Source organism: Ursus americanus, chromosome 29 (genome assembly GCF_024610735.1).
Source record: "Ursus americanus isolate L20-20 chromosome 29, mUrsAme1.1.p, whole genome shotgun sequence".
NCBI classification, from domain to species: Eukaryota; Metazoa; Chordata; class Mammalia; order Carnivora; family Ursidae; genus Ursus; species Ursus americanus.
The window spans coordinates 19273155-19298352 of NC_142155.1; the positions used below are offsets into that span (position 1 = coordinate 19273155).

The window sequence follows — 25198 nt, forward strand, 5'->3', positions numbered from 1 at the left end:
TACAAATTGATTCTTAAAAATTACAAACAATAGAAAAATGAATAGGCTATTCAGAAAAGAGGATATTATAGTAGTTATTAAAAAATATTCACCATGAGATACAATTTTTTACCCATATAGGTGACAAATAAAAAATAGATGATGACTTAACTATTATTAGTAAAGTTGTAAGAAATAAGCACTTTAATATCCTGTTGACAGATAGTCGTGTGAATAATACAAGCCATTTTGAAAAGTCTGGCCATGTGCATTAAAATTTTCTTAAAAATAGGGGCGCCTGGGTGGCACAGCAGTTAAGTGTCTGCCTTCGGCTCAGGGCGTGATCCCGGTGTTGTGGGATCAAGCCCCACATCAGGCTCCTCCGCTATGAGCCTGCTTCTTCCTCTCCCACTCCCTCTGCTTGTATTCCCTCTCTCACTGGCTGTCTCTGTCTCTGTCGAATAAATAAATAAAAAATATTTAAAAAAATTTTTTTCTTAAAAATAACGCATCATTTGACACAATAATTCCTTTTCAGAGAATTTAAACTTGGGATAAAAAGGAACCATGTAATAAAATGATAATCATAACATTGTAGTGGCAAAACAGTGGAAAACACTAAACGTCCACAAATAGGAGAATGGTCAAATGTACTAGTAAATCACATGTATGCTATGAAAACCTATGAAAAACGAATTAGCTACTCTACAAACACTAAGTTCTGTCTCATTGACCCTGAGGAATGGCCATGTTCAGTTAAAAGAGAAACTTGCCAAACAACATGAATAATACAATAATAATAATAAAATTTAAATAGAAAAAAATAAAAGGACCATGGAAAAAGTGAAAGAATAAACCCTATCCTATTTATTTTAACCTTCAGGAGGATGTGTTGAAGAGGTGTCATGGACAGGTTATTAACTTTGTAAAACATCATTAATATTTTTATCATGTTACTTGCTACACTAAGTAAGTATTCCTTTAAAAAATAAAAAATAACAATTTCAAAATCCCAGGAATGTTGCCAACCACTGTCCAGTATAACTTGCTAAAATACACATACATATTGAAAGAAAATCAATAAAGAAGGCCACTTTAATGCGTTTGTAATGAAATGCAGGAATTTAACAGAATATACTGTTTGTCTAGGATCGCAAGAGAAGTTACTTAGTTAGATGAATGATAAAGTACACTTGCTGAGAGGTACCGTTTAATATTTATTATAAAAACAAGGCACTGGAAATGACAGGGATATTTGATAATACTTTAACGTATCCTGTAGCTTTGGTCTGTGTTGTCATTGCCCAAGGTTGCCATGCAATTTAAGGTGGGACAACTGATTGGAACTAATAATCTGGTGTTTTATGTCTTCCTTGTCTGTGCATCTTTCCTAAATGAATTGAATTTAAAATTTTTGTCTTGAATATTTCTTTTAAACTTTCCTTTGCCATTTAATTTTTTTTTTACTTAAAAAATGTCTGGCTTGGAAATGGGTAATGCCACTGCCATCCTTCCCACTCCCCCCCCCCCAAAAAAAACTGTTTGGGCTTATGTTGACATTTTATTAATTTTTCTTTTTATGGAATCATTTGCATGAGTATCCTATTTCCTCGTAAGTGTTTCACTTTACTTTTTTCCAGCTGCATTTATACAAAACCTTTTTTTTTTTTAAGATTTATTTATTTTAAAGAGAGAGAGCATCAGCCTAAGTGCGAGCAATAGGGAAAGGGAGAGAGAATCTCAAGCAGACTCTGCACTGAGCACAGAGCCCGACGCAGGGCTGGATCTCATGACCTTGAGATCATGACTTGAATGGAAAGCAAGTCAGATGCTTAACCAACTGCACTACCAGGTGCCCCATACAAGGCCTTTTAAAAGTCATTTTTTGTTGTTATTTTTTTGGTCTTCCTTAGACCTCCATTTCATACCAATGATATTATGTTCACTAAGGCTAAATAAACACGCTCTGGCTGCAGACTCTTTTAGGACTGGAGCTTTTCCAGATGCTCAGTCAAGAATTAGCCTCCGACTTGATTGTTGGCTAAATGTAGTGTACAAAGAAGCAGCCTGAAACTGATTCATGGCTGTGAATCTTCCTGAATTCATCAAATCAGGGTTTGCCTACACATTCTCACCCAAGGCCTTAACCTTCCAAGGATAAATAGCCAAAAACAAATTTATCGTATTTCCTGATTTACTGTAGTCCTCAGATTGTCAACCGCTTTAGAAAAATAAAGGATAAAATGTATTCATGTACATTTAACACTTGGGGATTTCTTTTTAGCTAAAATTCTTCTAAGAAATAAAATGATATAACAGACTTGCCTTATCATTTCAAGTAAGTGGTACACCAAAGTAGGGGATCCTGTATTCTGCCTGGGAAAAATAATAGCTAACATTTATCACCTGCTCAGTGTGTGCTAGACACCATCTTAAGCAATTTACATATGTTTATTTATTTAATCCTCCCAATAGCCATACTATTTTGTTTATTACTGTTACTAATCTCATTTTATAGATAAGAACATTTAGGCCCCGAAAGGCTTAGCGTTTACATTAAGCTACACGGATCATAAATGTCAGCGCCTGAATCTGACCCAGGCAGTGGGACCACACAGTCACATTCATAATTGCTACATGACATTGTCTCTCCAGAGTCCAATAAAGATCATTTTATTTTTTGCTCACAGTTTTAAAACTTAACTCTTCTAAATATTGGCATGGCACCTAAAAATATCATGAAATCAAACAACTAAATGCTACCACCGTACAGTAATGCTACAGTCATGTTTTTATCTCCTTGAAGCTCTTGGGGTCTTGTATCATTTTTTTTAAAGTAGGAATTGATTTTTGTTCCAACTCAAAATACATAAAAATGGATTTTTTTTTCACACCACTCTTAGAATTGTGAAAGGGAAGAGAAAGGTACTGAAGGGATATTTCACCCGTACAACCCTCTGAAACACCCAGTGATAGGACCCACACGGAAAATACCAGTCTTACAGCCCCCAGAGGGAGGGAAGGTCTTTTCTTATTTCTTAAGCAGGCCAGTTGTTTTCAAAATTTGGAAAGATGTGACGGTTTGGTAGTTATTCTTTTTAGATCTTAAGTCACAGTGAACAGGACCAGAAATCATTCATAATGAGGAAATTAGACCAAAAAATAACCTTTTAGAAGAGAAACACTAAATGATCATGTTGTAGTCATGTTTCTACAAATAGACATTATGCAAAAACTAGACATTACATCAGAGCTGGGAAAAAAGGGGGTTCTTATGAGTTAGCTGGTTTACATGAATAATTTTGACATAACAGTTTCATCTAATCACACTGTGAATTTAGATCTCATCAAGCAGTCGATTTCCAACGTAACGACAAATGACTACGCTGTCATTTATTGCCCATTTTGTTATAATGCAAGCTACTCAACTCCATTTCTCTGTGCCCTGAGTCGCACCTCTCTTGCTCTTGCTAACCCTTTCCTTACTCCTTTAGATATGTTTTGTGTTTCTAAAAATTTTTGCACAATCACATATTTTATGTAAACGTCGGGCTATGTATTTTGCTTTTCTATTTACTGATCCTTGCCCTCAGTTTTCGTTGTCTTTATAATTGTATACAGTCATGTACACATAAATGCATACTTATGTCCAGATACAGAAGCATGTAAATGAACATGTGTAAGAATAACATGTGAACATGTGGTTACTTAGATGCTCCCAACATCGGTTGAGTTGTCTTCACATCTCCAGAAATGCAGCCAGGTTTTAAGTCCATTTGGAGATAAGAAAATAGATAGTTGAGAGAAGAAAGGTGACTTATCCAAACTAGAGCTCAGAATTCCTATCTCCAGGCCCAGGAAGTAGCCTATCCAATTTATACATTTATTTATATCACCTGCTTACTAGTAACAATTTATTAGTCAAACAGCTACCATACACATTTTACATACGTGTCAAACACACATGTTCACCAGCAGCAGCAGCAGCAGCAATACCAGCTTGGCAACAAGGGCAATGTGATGTCCTTTGATTTCCTTTTCTGTTTTCAGAAAGAACACAGTGGGAGTTCCTGGGTGGCTCAGTCAGTTGAGCGTCTGCATTCGGCTGAAGTCATGATCCCAGGGTGGTGGGATCGAGCCCTGCATCAGGCTCCTTACTCAGTGGGGAGTCTGCTTCTCCCTCTCCCTCTGCCACTGTCTCTGCTCATTCTCTCTCTCTCTAATAACTAAATAAAAATCTAAAAAAAAAAAAAAAAAGAACACAATGATTCAGAAGGACGGCCCCCATACAACCCATGATAATGTGTAGAACAAGGGACTTAGAGCTCTGATTCAGTAATCTACGCTATTTTAATGGCAGCATGCTTAGTTTCTGAATAAGTCCAGGCTGATGGGATCTCAGAATGGGAGGAAAATAAAAAAGGAGTAATTGAACTGGGATAAAGATGAGAAATGTAAGGGCACTTAAAATGTTTTTACCACGAAATCCTGCTTGTGATTTGCCTCGCATTCATCATTTAACCTTTGAGTCTGCAAATGGGGGTAATAATCCTCCAACCCTTCGTCATTCACTGAGGTGCCGTAAAGACGAATTTGGTCTCCTCCTGACGCACTCGGGGCTCCTTAGAGATCAGCCGTGCATTGCAGAGGTTGCAGTAGCCTCCTACCTCTTGTGATAAGCAAAAAAATAATAGGGTAGCACCATGATTTTTGAAGCTTGCATAAATTGTTTCACCTTGATGAATATTGTCTTTTTTTCCTAGCATCATGCTGTCAAAATAATACCCTGATTGATTTTTTAATAAACTTGATTTTTTTAGAGCAGTTTTAGGTTCACAACAAAATTGAACAGAAAGTACAAAGAGTTCTCTTTTATCCCCTGCCCCCACATACGCATAGCTTCCCCCATTGTCCACATCCCCTACTGGAGTAGTATATTTGTCACAATTGATGAACCAACATTGGCATATTATTGTCCCCCAAAGTCCATAGTTTACATTAGGGTTCACACTTGGTGTTGTACATTCTATGGCTTTTGATAAATGTATAACAGCATGTATTGCTATAGATCGAATGTTTGTCCTCCCCACCCCCAAATTTGTATGTTGAAAACCTAACCCTAAGATGATGTGTTAGGAGGTGGGACCTTTGGGAGGTGATTAGAATATGGAGGTGGAGCCCTTATAAGTGGGATTAGTGCCCTTGTAAAAGAGACTCCAGGGAAAAAAGATGGTCTGTGGCCCTCAGCAGACACTGAATCTGCCAGCACCTCGTTCTTAGATCCCCGTCTCTAGAACCATGAGAGATAAATTTCTGTTCTTTATAAGGCACCCAGTCCTATGGGTATTCTGTTACAGCAGCCTGAACAGACTTAGATATGCCCCCCCCACTGGAGTATTATACGAAATAGCCCGACTGCCTTAAAAATCCTCTGTGCTCCACCTGGTTACCCCTTCCTCCCCTTTTGGCCCCTGGGAACCACTGACCCTCTTATTATCTCCATAGTTTTGCCTTTTCCAGAATGTCATATAGTTGAACTCAAATAGTATGTAGTATAAAGCTGCTATAAGCTTATGTGTGCAGTCTTTGGGGCTGACCTAAGTTTTCAAATCCTTTTGTAAATACCAAGGAGCATGATGGCTGGATTATATGGTAAAAGTATATTTACTTTCGTAAGAAACTTCCAAACTGTCTTCCAAAGTAGCCATACCATTTTTGCATTCCCACCAGCAATAAATGAGAGTTCTTACTGTTCCACATCCTTGTCAAAATTCAGTGTTGTCAGTGTTTTGAATCTTTGCCATTCTAATAGGTACGTAGCCATATCTCGTTGCTTAAACTTAACAATTACCTAATAGCATATGATGTTGAGCCTGCTTTCATATGCTTGTTTCTAATCTGTATGTCTTCTATGGTGAAGTGTCTATTCATATCTTTTTTTCATTTTTCAATAAGTTGTTCATTTTCTTATGGTTGAGTTTTAAGAATCCACTGTATATTTTGGATAACAGTCCTTTATCAGATGTGTCTTTTGCAAATATTTTTTCCCAATCTGACTTGTCTTCTCATTGTCCCAAAATCCTGATTGATTTTTTAAATTTATCCTGCATTATTTTTCAGATTATTTATTAGCTTTCAAGTCAGTATTTGCATTTGATTCTGAACATAAAACTTCTTTGTAGGGGTGCCTGGGTGGCTCAGTTGGTTAAATGTTCGACTCTTGATTTTGGCTGAGGTCCTGATCTCAGGATCGTTGAAGAGCCCAGTGTCGGGCTCTGCGCTCAGCGAGACATCTGCTTGTCCTCCTGCTCCTCCTCCACCCTCTCTCTTTTCCCTCTCAAAGAAGCAAATAAAATCTTTAAAACAAAACAAAACAAAACTTCTTTGTACAGCTTAGTTAAGCAGGAGTTGGCAATTCTTCCAATATTTATTTGTATATGTAAATATATTATGATTATATTCTAAATAGGGATAAAACAGAAGATGAGATATCTAGAAAGTTTGCGTGGAGTCCCAAAACTCCAGTTGTGCTGCAAATAATTAGAGAAATAGCAAAAGTGATTTGGTGAGAGTTGAATTCTCTGCCTTCACATGCCCACCTTCACCTGTATAAACATCAATAACTTAGAACAATAAAGGCCTTTAACCCAACAAAGTTTTACAAATATCTTTTTAGCTTTTCAGAAGAAGGCCATATGAAAATTGCTCACATTAAATTCTAAGCCTCAAAATGGCTGATTTGCGAGGTTCAGGCTAATTAAGTTTAGAATTAAGTGTATTTTAGAAACCCAAGGAAATCAAACCTCTTGGAAGAATGCTTTTGTTCATTATAAAATCAAGATTTGGGTATGTATTTCTAATCTGTAAATTGTCTGGAGGGTGATAAAGGAAAGGGAACCATAGATCTGCTCTGTACTTACTGATGCTGTGGAAGCAATACCCGTGAGAGCGCAGAAGACAGCCAATTAATGGCTTTTGTGGTTTACTAAATGCCTGAGTAAAGTTGAGCTGTTTAATAACCACAAAAGCCCTTTACTACCACTAGAGTCCTCAGACTCCAGTAGCAATTCATATTCTAGACCAGCATTAAAGCTGGTACAACAAACCAAAGTGTAAATCTCTTTTTAAAGCATTTTCTCTCTCCTCAAGAGGATTTGTTGATACTATTTTTTAAATCTTTTTAAATTTATTTTTGTTTCAGTGACTTTGCAGTAAAGAAGTACCTGAAAAGAGATGGTTTGCAAAGCAAAGGATCATTTAAGTATGTGTTTTGTGAAGAAATTATTACATAAATAGACAAGAATACAGCCACATTTCCATGTGCACATAGCACCCGAATCATCTGTATTCTGATGCCACAGTAGGAAAGTAAAAATTCAGTAGCCTGTCCTCCTTTTGATATCCATGGCAGACTTCTTCATGAGAAAGCCTTGTGGAGACAGCTTGGGGATTATTTAACTGGATTATTATGACCACTTTCTCATTTTCCCGCTATAGAAATGGAGCCAGAAATGATTTGTTCAAAGGCTCAAATCTAGTTTAAGAGCAAAACTTGAATTCCACCCTCATTCCAACCTTCATTGTCTCATGTCCAGACTGCTCTAAAAGTCTTCTACGGTAATTGAGTTTCTGTAGAAGTGAATGACATCCCTCTGACTCCAGTCCCTCATCCACATTCCTGAGTGATCCTTCCAAAACCTGTCCATGGTGATGTCATTCTGTGAGTACTCATTATCTTGACACTACAAACCTCCAGTCTCCCAACCTGCATTCTGTCCACACACCCTTCTACTGTCTACCGCAGACACGATGCTTTAGGAAAATCGGATTATTGACTATTCTACCCTATCTTTTTCTGTCATGACTTCATGACTTTACACGTTCAAATCTTCCTGGATTGTTCTTTCACACCTCTAACAAATTTCCATCTCTCTTTTTGATCCCTAGATGCCTTCATGTAAGAGCACTTATTTTCCCTCTTATGATTAATAGACTATGTCTTTTGCCTTTATTTTATTATTTATTTGTTTGTAAGCAGTGTTCTTAAAGACAAGCTACTTGTATAGGAGAGAATCACATCACACCTTAAAATATCCCGATTTACAAAGGCTCCTTGTTGGGGTGCCTAGGTGGCTCAGTCAGCTAAGTGTCTGCCTTCGGCTCAGGTCGTGATCCCAGGATCCTGGGATCGAGTCCGCATCAGGCTCCCTGCTCGGCAAGGACCCTGCTTCTCCCTCTGCCTGCTGCTCCACTGCTTGTGCTCTCTCTCTCTCAAATAAATAAATAAAATCTTTAAAAAATAAAAATAAATAAATAAGTAAATATAAGCTTCCTTGTTTACAGATAATGTTTGCTTTCCTTTTTAAGAATAGAGAGAGTGAGGGAAACTCACATTCATATCTTTCCCATCTCAGTGATGACACTATGATTGAATCAGTAGCACAAACCAAAAATCTGGGAGTCACATTTGAGTCCATTTTCTTCATAACTCCCCATATCTAATCCATCAGCAGTTTCAGCAAATGCTGCCAAATACACCCTCACGTAACCAGTGGCCCTTCCTCTCCACCGCTGTCCTCCATGGTGGCAACAGAGGCCACTGCCGCAGCCAGGGCACTTACTGCCACATCAGTGTCGTCACCCTTCTGCCTGTTTCCACTCCAGTTCCAGTTTAACCCATCTTCCTAAGAGCACCCTGAACATTCCCTCTAAGACATAAAACTGGGAGCGCCTGGGTGGTGCAGTTGGTTAAACATCGAACTCCTGGTTTCGGCTCAGGTTGTGCTCTTGGGGTCCTGGGATGGAGCCCTGCCTCGGCTCCGCTTGCTCATTGCAGTGTATGCTTGAGATTCTTTCCCTCTCCCTCGCCCCCTCCCCCCACGCTCTCTCTCTCTCTAATAAATTTTTAAAACGAGACAAAATACTGGTTATTTCACTGTCCATTTAAATATTGCCTAGGCCATCTACTATACTTAGAATAAAGCCAAGAAGAGCCAGCATGATCTAGCCCCTGCCTACTTATCAGACCTAATATCACTCACTCCCACGCTCGCTAAATTCTTGACATACATGCACTAGAATTCTCTCTGTTCCTTAAGGAGTCTCAGCTTCTTCCTGGGTCATGGCCTTTGCATTCCAGCTACCTGGGAGACTAGTGACCCAGTCCTTGCATGTCAGGCTTCTTTACACTCAGGTCTCAGTTTGTACGTTACCTCTTCAGAGAGGCTGTGGCTGACATCCCATCTAAATCAACCTTTCCAAGCAGTCCCTTGGTCATGTTGCCCTGTTCCTTTTCATCACAGCATATTATCATCTGAAATGAGCTCACTTTTTCCTTTGCTTGCTTTTTGGTGGTCTGTTTCCCCACTTTAGAATGTGAGTTCAAGGAGGGCCGTTTTGTTTACCGTATTAGCAGCCCCTAGAACAAATATATATACAAATAAGCATATTTGTTATGTTTTACATATATATTACTATATTTAATACTTAATTAAATATGGTGTTTAATATTTACTATATTTAATAATAATATATTTTTTCACCAAGGAATCCAATAGTCCCAGATGCTCCCTTCCTGGCTCCTGGCCTTGTAGGTTTGTACAAGTTCAATAGAAATCCTGCTTTCTGTCCCTAGCTCTGAGTGGTATGAGCCTGTGCTGATGGCATTCTAGATCTTTAGAACAAAATAAGAATCCTACCTTCAGGCAAAGGACGGGAGCACTGTAGATAGTATGCAGATATTGCTTGATGCTGCAATTCATAGGAAATAAAGGAAAACTGAAGTTCTTCTGTTGGTCTCCACCTCTTGAGAGCTTATAATTTCTCCCATTGGGATGAAAACAAAGTATAATCTTCATCACAGAACATAGAACTAATGTTGATGTATCCTAGAGTATGTCCTTTATAGAACAATTAAATGGTTACCTTCTTTCAATCAAAGTTTATAGAATAAATCTTAAAAGTGAGTGAAAAAAGGATTAGGGAAAGTTTGTGACCTGAGTGCTAATTTTTTTTTTTTAAGATTTAGTTATTTATTTGAGAGAGAGAGGGCACACATGAGTGTGAGGAGGGGCAGAGGGAGAGGGAGAAGCAGACTCCCCACTGAGCAGGGAGCCTGTCACGGGGCTCAATCCTAAGACCCTGAGATCATGACCTGAGCCAAAGGCAGATGCTTAACCGACTGAGCCACCCAGATGCCCCATGAAGGCTAATTCTTAATACTACTTCTCCCTTGGCTTTCATGAAAGGACTTAGCAGACACAAGTAGTTTGGTAGGGAAACTGAATGGTCTTGAAGTACCCAATATTGGACATGATTCCAAGAAACTAAGCATTACCTTTACTCTGAGATGCAGGTTTAGAGAGGGAAGAAATCCAGGGCCTGAAAGGAGCCTTGGAAATGGACCATCAATCCCATGTTTGTTGAGAAGATCTGGTGGCTTCCTGCAGTGATTCCTTTCTACAGAAACATTAGTTCCGACAATGTGAGTATAGGTTCGTTGTGTGGAGAAGGAAAGGGGACTGCCTGATTTAGCTGACTCTAGTGCTCTTAAGGAGCGCTATGCAGATGGCATGTGGGATTAGGGTATCTTGGGAGAAGCCTGAAAACAGAGAAGTGTGCTATCCCCCTTCAGAGGAGAAACCCAGCATGCCAGCTGCTCTGCATGGGCCCGTGACAGCAGAGAACCCAAGACTTCCTTGCTTAATGATTTGCCCCTGACGAAGAGGCTGAACAAACCCACCCACAGATAAATGAATACAATTTATAGCCCATTAAAGGGCCTTAGTCACTTGAGAAGAAAAATCCAGCCAAACAATTCAACAGAGGGTTCCTATTGACGTAGAACCAGTGGGAGCAAGGAAAGGAAGGAATGACGAATCCCTCGCTCCTCTAACTCTGAATCTGTGTTCTTTTTCATTTTGCAATTCTAATTTATTTCATGAGACTGTGTAAGAGCTTTCACATCATATTTTGATGCATCTTCTAATACTCCTTCATTGTATTGCACTTGTATATTCACAAGTCCATTTCTTCAGCTACTGACCATGGAGCTAAAGTTTTTGATCATGTGTTGGCTTCCTTTCCTGGGTGTTTGGTAGCTGGAACTCTTAGCATCCTTCACCCTCGCTGGATACTCTCACTCCTGCTCGCCTATGCTCGGCTCCCGTGCTACATTCACCTTTCCCATCTGGCGAATGATTCTGCTCACTTCTAATACAGCATTTGAAAAAGTGGCACTTTAATTATTTTTAAGGACTACTCTATTGTAATACGATGAAATATTCAGGAAGAACACCATGCAACTAATTTTTTAAAAGATTAAATTTGGAAGGAACTGGTAGCTGCAAGCCAAACAAAACGATAACTTTGAACAAAAAAAGGCACGCAGAGCATATTTTATACTCTTTTCAAAGAGCTTCAAAAAAGTTGCCATGGCTGAGTAGGTTGTTGCTTTCCTGATTAGAAAACACAGAAGGAATCACTACAGTATTTTCATTTGGGAAAAAAACCCAAAAAACTTCTAGGAGAGATTTTTCTCATGAGCCACATATATACTCTTCTAAGCTAAAACTTTTTTTTCTAAAATAGAAATGTAGGGGCACCTAGGTAGCTCAGTCTGTTAAGCATTTGACTCTCAATTTCAGCTCAGGTCATGATCTCAGGATAGTGAGATGGGGCCCCCTGTTAGGCTCCGTGCTCAGCGCGGAGTCTGCTGGACATTCTCTCCCTCTCTCTCCCTCTACGCTCCCCCACTCCTGCTATAAATAAATAAATAAATAAATAAATAAATAAATAAATAAATATTTTAAAAATAAGTAAATAAAACAGAAAGGTAAAATTCTACATTTTTAAAAATAAAGTAAAAAGGTAGCAACCATGAAAAACATCTTTACAATATTGGGAATAAATTATTATTTAAATCAACAAAAAGAAAAATGAATTGAGCATATACTGATTCTGAACATATTAAGAAGGCATCCCTCCTTTCTAGAAAGAAGAACGTTTCATGGACAGGTGCAGGGATCTCGTCATCTAGAGTCACTTAAGTCCTGCTGGTTAAGAGGCTCTCCTCTACTGTGTCTCCAACACCTACATCAATGTCTGGAACTTACCTGCTGCTCAAAAATACGTTGAATAAATAAAATGACGATTTATTTAGCAAAACTCCATTAAGCACTTCTACAAATCTAGTTGGTTAGATGCATTACTATCTTGAATGTGTAAATTTTCTAGGGGAAGGCCCAGAATTACAAGGTTATTAATAAAAAATCACCCACATGTGCCGTAGTCTATCAATGTTTTTCGTGAACAGAACTGGCACTCTTCTCTAAATGTATCCTATCATGATGATTTCTCTGTTAAGAAGAGTTTGGATCCATTTGATCAATGTACTAATAACTGTCATCAGTTCTGCGTTAGCCAAGATTTTGTTTGTTTGTTTTTTGTCTTCGTAAATTAAGGTAGATATAAATGTGCCAAAGTATTAAATCAATGCCTATTTCAACTTAAATTCAGAAAGAGCTCCTGTATCATGTGTGCAGTAAAGTTGCCAAGGAAATTTGCTGAAGAAAATAGGGTCATTTCGACTCTATTTAAACAAATGGAACTCAGTATTTTTAGAATAACAATCCAAATCTCTTATTTGCCATTATTTAAATATTTATCTACTACCCGAAATCTAACTTGAGGTAGTGGCTGATTTTATAAGCCAGGATGGGTGAAGTTATAACACCAAATACATTGAGTCAAATACACTGAAAAACGTGAATCCTTTGGTGCTGAATCTTGGCCCCTACAGCTCATACATCAGTGGCCAATGTTTGCTAAAGTTTAATAAAATAAGATAGAAAATAAGTCAAGAATCCCACAAAATATCTGCCTAAAATCTGTGTAGGTATTATCTTATTTGATAATTTTCATATGGTTTATTTGTATGACTTGGTAATGGCAAAAAAGGAGAAAACATTCTCGGGTGACAGAAACTGCCATCACTAGCAGTTCAAGATACAAAGTTCACATTTTTACTTTGTGATGTTCGATGCCCTTTGGCGAATAAGCTTTATAAAGCCTTTATCTGGACCTTATGCAGAGTCATGCACCAAACAGATTCTTAATAAATCTGAATTGACTGTTCTTTGACCACATCTTGTTAATGAGGTTTCCTGGTACCACGCCTGGGTTGATTAAAACTCACCCTGTGTTGGCTAAGAGCTGTTATCTAATAGCCTACAATGTTTTGCTAAATAATATCCAGCACAGCACTGGTGGTTTTCTGAAAGAGCTTCCTACCCATTCTAATTCAGCTACAGATTTGATATTGGCACAGGACCCATTGCCTCCCAGACTTTCTTGTTTATTACTCTAGCGAAAGTGCCCTAACCTAATTGTTTGTAGGGGCTGAGGAAGTCCCAGGTCTCTTTGTCATGGCCCAGACAGGTCACAGTGTGCATTTCATTCTCCCCTGATGTCGTCTGACAGTCTTGGCATTGGTAGAGCTGAATATACGTTCACATGTTACCAGTGGTTATAATCACAGTTTTAAATGGGCAGCACCAGTGCCCATCAGAGTCTCAGAGGAGGGAATTTGGCAGGAAAATAGTCTCTCACTGTGCCCCCAGGTAGCCTATCTACACCTGTCATCACCTGGCATCTATACGCAAGTGAAATAATCTTCCCAATTTGTATTTGGGCAAAATGCCATCCTAACAGATGGACATGAGTGTATGTAACCGGGAAATTATGCATATACATTAAATATGCAGACTATGAGCATGAGTCCTTTCTAGGAACATCCAAACATCTGTCTGCTCTGAGCTTTTGTGTATACTGTTTACACCATATGCCGTCACAGTGGGAGGGCCTTGTTGGAGATGCAAAAAGGAGCACGCATGAATTTCATGGAAATTGTTTCATAGGGCTCATTTGCCTCACCCTGAGCAAAAGGAATATATAACAAGTTTTGTGAATGTCTTTGTTATTATTTCAAGGGGGTGATTTTTAAAAACTGATTTTGGTAGCAAACAAGCAAAATTTTTGGACATTATAGGAAAAATAAAACTAAAATTTCAATCAGTCCTAAAAGTTTTTGTATGATATGCATGTGTTGTTTGAGCCTTGATAGACTCATTTAAAAGTTCACTGTTACAATCCCTTCTGTCTGAAATCAAAGCTGCAGATAAACAAATCAGCATTTGTGAAGCACCTTATAACTCATCTTTAAGACAAAGAGTGTTCTTAATGTGTGTATGATTTATTTACTGCTGGTCTACCCAAAGTAGTAAAGCATTCTTCATTATTTTAAGTGTGAAATCCCAGTAATTTCAAATCTTATCTAAAATAACATTAGGGTTCATCTGTAAGTATAACTCATTTTCTTCTTGACAGAACTTTGTCTTTATAATATGGGTAGATTTTATTTAAAAATTTTTGTAATATTCTGGTTTCGCATACAAGTTAAATACATAAGAGTTTATTTTTTATATTTATTATTTTGTCATTTATTTATTATAAATAGTATTTTTATATTATGCTTATTTTTAAAAATATTTATTCTGCCACTTATTTATTTTAAATGACTGGGAATTAATTTTTCCATTTTTATTCATCCTGAATTGATAACTTAACCTTTCTTTGTCCCTTATGAACTTTTTTACATGCTTAAGTAATTATTTTTCTCTATCTCTTTCTCTCACAAAGGTCTTTTAATATCAAATAAGTAAAATAATACTAAAATAATATCATAAAATACAAATTATCAAAATTACTACTTATAAATTTACATTTTTACTTTTCAGTGAATGTGTGTCCTAGTGAATTGGGTGTAAAAATTATAAATACCATGAAACTATAGCCACCCATTCATATGTATAATTGTTTTATGACTCCAGAACCTTAGAACTCGGTACCACTTAGGTGAACTATGTGGTGATATATTTTTTATAAGATAACATTTATAAGGAAAACTTGGCATCTTTTGTTTACTTGTATCTTTAAGGTTTAATATAACTGAAAAAAATGATGTTATATAACTGAAGCATGAGCAACACATGCCACAACTAAATGTTCACCCGGATATACTAGCTTCAGATAGATTCATGTTCTAGCTATGAAAGATTAATTCAAAATTAGATCTGTGCTTAATGAAGACTGGAAAAAGCACTATAATATAAAATTGCAGAATTTAGAGTTAAGAAAATTATATTTATGCTATAAAAATAATCCACAGAATATATTCAATCTAGAAAATATTTAGTGTCAACTATCCTTACATGTGGGCATTCCATATTTATTTGCAACATGTAGATGCTTCATTACTATAAATGCAGTGGTGTATATATTTTGGTTGTCTAGAAAAACCTGAGTTTTTTAAGACCTCGTCTTTTAACATTTAATGATCCAAACACTGTAGTTAATAAGTTAACTAACATCTTCAATGATACAAATTTACATTAAAAGTATGATTAGAAAATTTTTATCATTGCATTATTTTACTAATCTCTTATACAGTCTTTGTGCTAATATTCTATTATATTCTATAATATTCTATTACCACAAATATGTGCAGATGACTTTCAGATTTACTCTCCCAACCCAGATCTGAATTTCTAAGATAACCCTTCATGTCACTTTGGCATTTTAAACCTAAGGTAATTAAGACGAACTACAAGGGGCGCCTGGGTGGCTCAGCTGGCTCAGCTGGTTAAGTGTCTGCCTTCAGCTGCCTTCAGTCATGATCCCAGGGTCCTGGGAGGGTCCTGGGATTGAGCCCCACATCGGGCTCCCTACTCAGCAGGGAGTCTGCTTCTCCCTCTCCCTCTGCCCCTCCCCCACATTGAGTGCCCTCACGCACTCTCTCAAATAAATAAAATCCTTAAAAAAACACCAAATACAGGGGCGCCTGGGTGGCTCAGTCATTAAGCGTCTGCCTTCGACTCAGGGCATGATCCTAGCATTCTGGGTTCGAGCCCCACATCAGGCTCCTTTGCTGGAAGCCTGCTTCTTCCTCTCCCACTCCCCCTGCTTGTGTTCCCTTTCTCGCTGGCTATCTCTATCTCTGTCAAATGAATAAATAAAATCTTAAAAAAAAAAAAACCAAATACAAATTCTCCACCTATAAACCTTTTTTCCCCTCATTTCTCCTCTTATCTAGTTAATGTTCTACTTCTAGCCATCTCTGCACCTAAAAATGTCTTTTGTCCCTACCTTCCCAGTAGCAGACTCCTAAATTTTTTTGTGCTCCCCCGTATTCTCTCTTACCCCACCACACACCTGCACACACAGCTTTTCATTGTTGCTGCAGTTTATCTGAGCCCACCAGATTGTTCTTGTCTCCTGCCCAAGATATGGTTTGTGTCTCTCCACTCCATGACTTTTTCATATTGTCCTATTAAGTGTTAAAAAATTGGGCAATATACAATTCATTTTCTTAAATAATATCAGTTACTACCCTTTTTGTAATCAATAATCAGTTTCACGTTTAATCTGTATATAACCATTTTTAAGTAAGAGAACAGCAAGTACTCCAATTTAATCAGAGTATAAGGTGTGTTGAACAAAATAAGCTCCACCAGCATTAACATTAATGCATTTATCAAATCTCTCAGCTTTGTAATGTTAGGAACTTGGTTTTGTCAACACTTTGTGTATTCATTTGTGCCCGCCAAGAAGCAGATGCCAAATTGGGATTATACACCTAAGAGTTTTGATGGGGAAAATGCTCTTGTAACAAATAAATAAGGGAGCCAAGAAATACTGGAGAGCCCTCACACTATAATATTTGACCAAAAGGAAAGAGAGGTAGAAGGGCCTAGACTGTCCTGGGGCAATGACATTAAAAGCAAGCTCAGGGGAGCCTGGGTGGCTCAGTCAGTTGAGTGTCCAACTCTTGATTTCCTCTCAGGTCTTAATCTTGAGGTCGTGAGATTGAGCCTTGCATCGGGTTCCATGCTTGGTGGGGAGTCTAACTGAGATTCTCTCTCTCTCTCTCTCTCCCTCTGTCTCTCTCCTCCCCCCTCTAAAATAAATACATAAATCTTAGAAAGAAAGAAAGAAAGAAAGAAAGAAAGAAAGAAAGAAAGAAAGAAAGAAAGAAAGAAAGAAAGAAAGGGAAAGAAAGAAAAGAAAGAAAAGCAAGTTCAGCAAGGCTGTCAGAGAATCCTTGAGGCACTGGCAGAGGGGTCCCATGACTCCTAGGAATGGGCCTATTTTAGCATCTTGACCACATTTGGTCATTGACTAGGAGTTCCTCTTGGGGAGCATGGTCTTGGGAGCAATAGGATTTCAGAACAGAGCAACTGGGATTCTTAGTCAAGTACATCTATAATTAGAGGTCTGTATTCTCTTGACCACCACAACCATGGAAGATGATTCATTTCTTTCAACAGAGTGTCTAGCTAAGCTCATAGAAAACTTGATTATATATCAACAATAGTTATATTTGCTTACACTAAGAATTAACCCACAGTGTCAAATATTCATATCAATAAGATAAACAGAGTCTCTCCGTGTTAGCGTGTTTCTGTCTAGAAGCTGAATTCCAATAGCAGTTGGATTGGTGAACATAGAGTCTGAGTAAAATATTTTAAGTGGACAGTTCAAATTTTAACGACACTAGGGTATGACATTAGCTATACTTACGTCCATACTAGGGCTATACCTGCCCCCAAGAAACATGTAGATCACACCTGGGTCTAGGCACCCTCCTTTGGACAGGAGAGGAAAAAGGCTGCTGAAGTATGCCTCTCTGACTTTGGTCTCTCATGTTTCATGCTGTTTGTTAGTTTTTGCACAAAACAAACCACCAGAATGCTGGCTTAAAAATACCACTGTAGTATTTATTTCTACCCATTCTGGGGATGAAAAGGTGATTTTTCCATTCTTCATCAACTTGACTCATATTGGATGGCCTAGGATGGCCTCACTCACATGTTTGGGAACTCCGATGGGATGGTGGGAGGGAAGGTGACTGAAGCCTCTCTCCATGTGGTCTCTCCTTATCCAGAAGGCCAGCCTGGGCTTCTTCACCTGGTGGCGTAGGTCTCCAGTGACAAGAAAGGGCAAGCTCCAGTATGGAAGCACTTTTCAAGTCTTTGCTTTTGTCACATTTCTTCTTGTCCAATTGGCTAAGACAAATCACATGGATAATTCCAGAGTCAGTGTGATGGGACCTTTTCAAGATATGGATGCAGGGAGGCCTGATCAAACTGGGAATTATTCTTTCATACTACCTGATTAATATGTTTCTCCCCCTTCTCTGTTTTCTCCCCAGCCTCCTCCTCCCACTCTTCTTTATGAGTATACACTATATAAGACTACATCCACATTATTACATTTTCTGATTCTAGCATAAAAGTAAAATTTACATATGTCGGATTCATCTGCAATTTCTTAGTTTTTGAATTTCAGTGTTGCCAAAAATGAAAATCTGTCTCATTTTACAATTCATAAGAACCCTGAGAGTTCATAGGTTTTCCTCAGATAAGAAACCACAACGATCCCCTTGCCAATTAGGCATATTACATGGGGAAATTAGGGAATTAATTTTTCATTTTAATGGTGGGTGGTTAGTTCTCTCAGAAGCAGCAATTCATCACATTCCCTGATCCTAATGAGACAATAGACATGTTTGTTCTTCAGTTTGGTGGTTGCCGGGATGTGAAAATTAAGAACTAGAAGTAGCATATGTATACTATACTGGAAACTGTAATTTTCTATTGTATAGCTCTTCCGTCGGCCTACTGGGCTGAGCCCATTATGAGGTGCTGAAGAGGAGGAACATGAAAGCAACATGTTAAAAATAAGAAGATAAATGCTTTGGAGTGACTAATACTTCTGCTTGTAATCAAGGCAATTTTTGGAGCATGAGATAAAGCTGTGCGTTAGAAATCCTTGTAGGCTGAAAGCATCCCTGCCTTTTTCTAAACAGAGGTGTGTGGGTGAGGACGCACAGTGTTCTGTTAATATTACCATGACACATACATGCAGAGCTAAACTGGCAACACTGGTGAGATGATACACCTGTTTTTTGGGCCCACAACTAGGCTTCAAACATCATTTCTGTCAGGCTGCACTCTACAGATATTTCTAGTGTCCACTTCTAGGCCCCTCTCCAGCACTAGCAAATCCGCTACAGTGATTTCACTGAAATATATGTTTACTGAAAAAGAATTTAATCATATTGGCCTTTTGGTAAAAATAACCAATTATTCAGTTTTGTACTATTCCAGCAAGTGTGTGTGTGTGTGTGTGTGTGTTAGTAAAAGGAGACACAGGTAAGACCGACACTTGTTTTTTAAAGAGCATTCATCGTCAATGTCTCCAGTCCATCCTTTGGTCCCATTAAAACGATTGATATATTTCTACAGTGATGAAAGATAAAGTCCCTTCGACTTTGACTGTGAAATTTGCCTTTTACTATGGCTATCTTTCCATCATCCCAATGCTAGAACACAGAAAACTCCTTATTTTTAAATATTGTCCATCAAGTTGTTTAGTTGGATTGAACAGCTTCTTAGTTGTCTGAAACTGTGCTATACGATTCGCCCTTCTTTATGACTTTAACACAGAGTCTCCCCGGGCCTTGAGATCGCCCCTTTTTGGTTTATGCATTAGGAGCTATTTGCGTATCATGTAGTCATTCGCAATTTACACATATCATCCCAATAGAGTTGTTTCTCAGTAATCCTTATGCTAATCATAACTTTAGTCTATTCCACGATTTTGTTCTGTATTGCTGTCTTTCCTTTTCTGGCTAACACATCAAGTGATATCCCAGCACATTTCATCCGATTTCCTGCTGAGTACTTCCTTGATAAAAGAAGCAACTTCAATTTCTCTATATAAAAATAGGAATTTAGGGTATATACCCTTTTACATCATTTTAGATTTTCATATACAAGGCTCCAGAAAAGAGATGAAAAATGTCCTTTCATATTGTGTTTGTTCAGCTCAAAGAATCCCCATGCCCCGTTTTAACTCATCAGGTCATGTTTTTTGTTTTTGTTTCCCTAGGACTACAATGATGAAATTCGTCAGGAACAACTACGTGAATTATCTTACTTAAATGGCTCAGAGGACTCTGGTCGTGGCAGAGGTATTAGAGGCAGAGGGATCAGAATAGCTCCCACAACCCCTTCAAGGTACTTGAAGTAAATTAACAGCAAACGAGGATGGCAAAACTTTGCCAACCTGCTCTGTGCCATGATCACGGCTAGGGATAAACAACACCAACAGCCACCACGACAAAAACCATGACAATGAATGCTTACATAAGGCATAAGCACTTTCATAAATTAACTCATCAAGTCTTCATACTAGGGTCAAGTATTATTCACAGGTGACAGATTGAAGTACAGAAAGGTGTCAAGAATTTGCCCAAGGTTACATAAGCGGTCTGACTCTAGAATTCATAGGTAGAGCTCTTAACAACTATCCTAAGAAAATAAGAGGCACAAACCTGAGACTTTCTTCTTTGTGGTTCTGTCCTCAGGATTAGAGCATGCGGATGATACAATTATTTGCCTTTTCTGAGCCAGGATGACCTTGCATGAAGAGAAAGTTAAAAATCTGTCTGTGTCTTAAGTGGCCCTTGAATTGATAGTCTTTCCGGACAGGTGGGGAGACAGGTGCTGATTAGCTAAGCAGAGACTCAGATAGATAGGTAGATAATATATGCACCACTAGTCCAGAAAGCCAGAAGCACACTTCGTGTATGGCTGATGGTAAGAGTATTGAAAGTTCAGGTGCATTTGACTTTGCAATGTCCTTGGTCAACAGAGACGATTTTATCTGATATTATGCACTTCACACACACAAAAAAAGGAATCTTTCTGCATCAGAATTTGTTTTGTACGATTCTGAATTAGTCAAGCTTTCAACAGAAAGCACTGGTTTGTGAAGAGGTAAAGCAAAAACTACTCATAGCCTTCACACACGCTGTAATTCAGTCATTCTCTCTACCCTGTTAGAGCTGGCCTTCAAACCTCTAAAGGATTTAGCTCTAGAATAGTATTTCATACACTGCATAGAAATCATCTTCAGAGATTTTAGGATACTTGGCCGATTCAATTTATTTATTAAATTATGCCCCAAATATTGTCAACCATCAGTGTCAAAAAATCAGTTTTAACATTTAAATCATAACTCCATTTTGCAATTAATCAGAAAAAAAAGTAAAAAATGATAAATATCCAAGTAAAATACCAAGGCAATAGCTATTTAAAAATAAAATGTGGCAATTCTGAAAATATCATTTGACTAGAGATTAAATCTTCTTGAGATTATTATTACATTTTTATCTCTAAAGATGAAAATAAGAGCTCTCTAATGCTAATTAAGAACATTTTTTATTGCTAAAAGTTAATGTGACATAACTTTGTTTATGGACATACTTTTTATGAAATCAGTCTTTTATAAAACCTTGTACATTTCTAACCTCATCATGATGGGTTGTGAAATGATATCATTGCAGGTAATCTTAAATTGATTAAATCATATGCCTTAAATAATGAAACTGTCACTTTTGTAATTCCCAAATTGCCAAATTTTATATGGTGTAACCTAATATATATTTTTATGGTGTAACCTAATATATATTTAGAAAGTCTATGGGGGGGGGCAAGTTGTTTCTATTTTATATTCCATGAAATTGGGACCATTTAAAAAAATAATGCATTAACTTGCTTTTGAGGTTATTAAATCTTATCCATAGATTCTGTTTTGTTATTAATGCTCCTTAATGTAATATTATATTTGAGTATTTGAGTGGACCATATAATATTTCAATCTCAGTAAAGTTTCATTCTAAAATATTAATCTTTAATGGTTTAATAAAGAATATTGCATTGTGATCTAGATTTTTAAATGTTAGAAAAAAATTTGTTTGAAAGTTTTGCTTTTTAATATCCCATATATCATACAAATCTGATACTACATATGTAAGAAGAAGGTAAAATTAATGTTGAAATTTAAACCTCACTTCAATGCTATATTGATATCATTAATGTATTAATGTTAATGAAAGTAAAGGTACAAGAATTCTGCTGTCTTCTATTTCAAACCACATGATGGAAAGTATCACAATTAAAAAAGAATAAGGAAACAGCTTTACAAAACAGAAAATCATATTGATTAGGAAGCTTTTGAAAACATGAGTTAATGGATGCTAATTTGTACATACTTATGAAATTACGACTTTATTAAGTCATTCAATTACACTTATATTCAAAAAGAATAGTGCCTGGAATATTTGAAATTTTCTATAATAATTTGTTGAAAATGTATTTAATTAAAGCAATTTTCATTTCAATAAATATATCTATAAAAACTAATCTTCCGGTAATTACGCATACCAGAGAACAAAGCATTACCTCTACATATTATGATAATTTATAGTACATAATTGAAGAATTAAGATATTTGACATCTCTGACACACACCATCACTATATATTGATTGAGAGCAAACTGCAGAAAATAAAACATCAGGGGCAGATTTTGGAGGCTTTTGTTTACTATAATGAGAATTAATGCATAGAACTAATGGAGTTTGTGAAAGAAGGGGTAATCATACTTCCCTCTAAGAAAGACCACTCAGTCATCGCTGCAAGTGAGAGAGAAAAATTAGAGCGATCAAGGAGAGACAGAAAGACACTGACTTACAGCAGGGAAGCTAGTAAGTAGACAAGTCCATTATCCAAGACAGAAATGAACACTCCTTGGACTATAGAGATATAAGACTAGGTTAGAGATTAGAATTTATAGGAACCAGTGCTCCATTAGATGTTGAAGAAGAAAGAATATTCAGCCCACGACAAGGATAACTCTCTGACGTCTAGCCTGGTTAGAGATTAATGACATTGTCAACTAAGATTAGGTGAAGAACCAAGTTACAGAAAGAATGTAATTATTCCTATAATTAATTCAAGGTCTATGGATTGCTAGTGTGACCTTGAGCAGGTGGCTTGTACTTTCTGTGACTTGGTACTCAACCTTTAAAGTATCTCAGGAATAGCTACATAACAACGTTGTCAAGATTTTTAATTAGATGATGCATATAAGGCAGTTGTTCCCAAACTGGTCTGCACATTGGAATCACTGACAGGTTCCTGCCCTTAGAAACTGTGATTTAATTGGCCTGGGGTGTGGTCTGGAATTTAGAATTTTTCAAAGTCTTCCGGAAATTCTAATATGCAGACAAGTGAAGGAACCTCTGACATAAGGCAAATAATCCAGGATATGGCATGTGTTAGGAAGAAAACAGGTAATAGTCATCATTAGCATTAGAGAATGCAAGGGTCCAAAGAAGGCATTTTCCAGCTAGTAATCAATCCACAGTGATAAACGTGACAAGTGCAGTGGAATGGTGACTGTAAATGAATCCAGTGGATTTGGAAACTGGTAATCTCAGTCAAGAGTATTTTCAACAATAACTAGATTGCATTCAGTTCGAGAATGAGCAGTTGGCAGAGAATTAAGGATGGAAAACTCTCGAGAAGTCAGAAAAATGAAGAATACTGTAGTGTGGATTCGGCCAGGGCCAGTATCCTAAAATAGGTGATGTGAAATTTCAGCTGAATTGGAGAAGAGAGATGTGAGATTAAAATTCCAAGGAAAGGACACAGCGTATAGGAGATGATGAGTCAGATTCCGGAGACAAGATTGCTAGGGCTGTGTCTGGGACACGACTGAGGGAGGACTAGGATAAGAAGTATTTGATACGAGCATCCTATTATTTTTGAAATTTTTTTTTTTAGAGAGCTTGAGTGGGGAGAGGGGCAGAGGGAGAGAGAGAGAGAATCTCAAGCAGACTCCCTGCTGAGCACAGTGTCCCACACGGGGCTCAGTCTTAACGACCCTGAGATCATGACCTGAGCTGAAATCAAGAGTCGACGCTCAACTGACTGAGCCATCCAGGGGCCCCGAGCATCATATAATTTTAAAGCAGGAAGATTCAGAGGTGTGATTTTACCCAGTAGGAAAAAAAAAATTCCACCTTAAGCCCGGGGAGTTATACTACTTACTCACCTGTGATTATTCAGTGGGATTGACAGCACTTGTGAACGTAGTGTAAAGCAGGGTGACATAATATTTACTACCCACACCTGGGTACCTTTGAGAGTATTAAAATGCTAAACTGAACAGGAAGCTAGGACAACAGTTGTGAATCAGAACTGTTCTGGGTGAACCTGGACATATGCTCACCCTACTTAGGAGAAAATAGATAGACGCTTGGAGGCCCAGTGGAAGTAGAATTGGTCTTTACATCCTTTTTCATAGATGTGTTTTATATTACCGCGATAATACAGTAGAGTGTATTCTCAGCTATTGTTGCATCTGAAGCACTGGGCCTTCTGGGTCTCTTGTATTCCACCTTCCCCAGTCCGGGAGAGCATTCTCTGTATGTTAGACTTACAATGAGTTCTCTGATAATTTCTCTATTCATCAGCTCTATCATCTATTTAAAACTTTTAAAAACTCTACCAGCATTCTTACTGTCCGCTCACAAAAGCTCATTTTCTGCAAGCAAGAAAGAGCCAGCTGACGGCTATTCATAGCGGAAAGCATACCCTACGTCCCCCATCTGCGGGCACAGCCAAACAGTGTGATTGTTGACATCCTGATGGTCCTCATTCTTCCCCAGAGCTTTAGTGTTCCAGTGCTTTCTGGAGGCCAGCCTTTCAGACATAATAAAAAGTGAAATAACCACGCTTTTGCCCAGAGATTTCAAACACTCGACCTTTCCAAAGGCCTTGGAAAACCATAAAAGTTGGCTGCAACCATTTGATCTTAGGCTTTTAATACAAGTTACTATTGTGTCAAGCACTGTAGTACAGAGCATTCAGCCTATTCTTTTATTGCAGAAACCTGACGTATTTCACTAACACCGTAGTTACCACAGGAAAATAGATTCTATTAGTGACTCTACCAGTTCAGGGGGTTGTATGCAGGATGACAAACCAGTGACAGTGAGTTGTGATTTCAATGACCTCAAGCTTCTGCTGCTAGAATAAGCAGAATGGTATCACCGTGCTTAGAGCTCCGCATTTTATTCAAGTATGAAAGTGCAGACAGGTGTTTTGTTTTTTGTTTTTTGTTTTTTTGTTTTTTGTAAATACAACATTGCACATCACTGTCAGTAATCTCCGGCATGGAGGAGACATTGACATTTAGCGGATCCGTTTCATGGAGGGTCCAGTGAGTCATACAGGCTTCCCCTGCTA

The 25198-nt window shown here is 37.8% G+C and overlaps 1 protein-coding gene across 2 annotated transcripts in view; it reads left to right on the forward strand.

Annotated features, from left to right (window-relative positions):
* KHDRBS2 (KH RNA binding domain containing, signal transduction associated 2) overlaps positions 1-25198 on the forward strand; it is a 541301-nt gene that overhangs the window by 339371 nt on the left and 176732 nt on the right. For both annotated transcript variants that reach the window (XM_045803086.2, XM_087856979.1), the window contains exon 5: positions 19990-20117. In XM_045803086.2, the coding sequence (XP_045659042.1) occupies positions 19990-20117 (128 nt within the window). The remainder of the gene's footprint in view (positions 1-19989; positions 20118-25198) is intronic.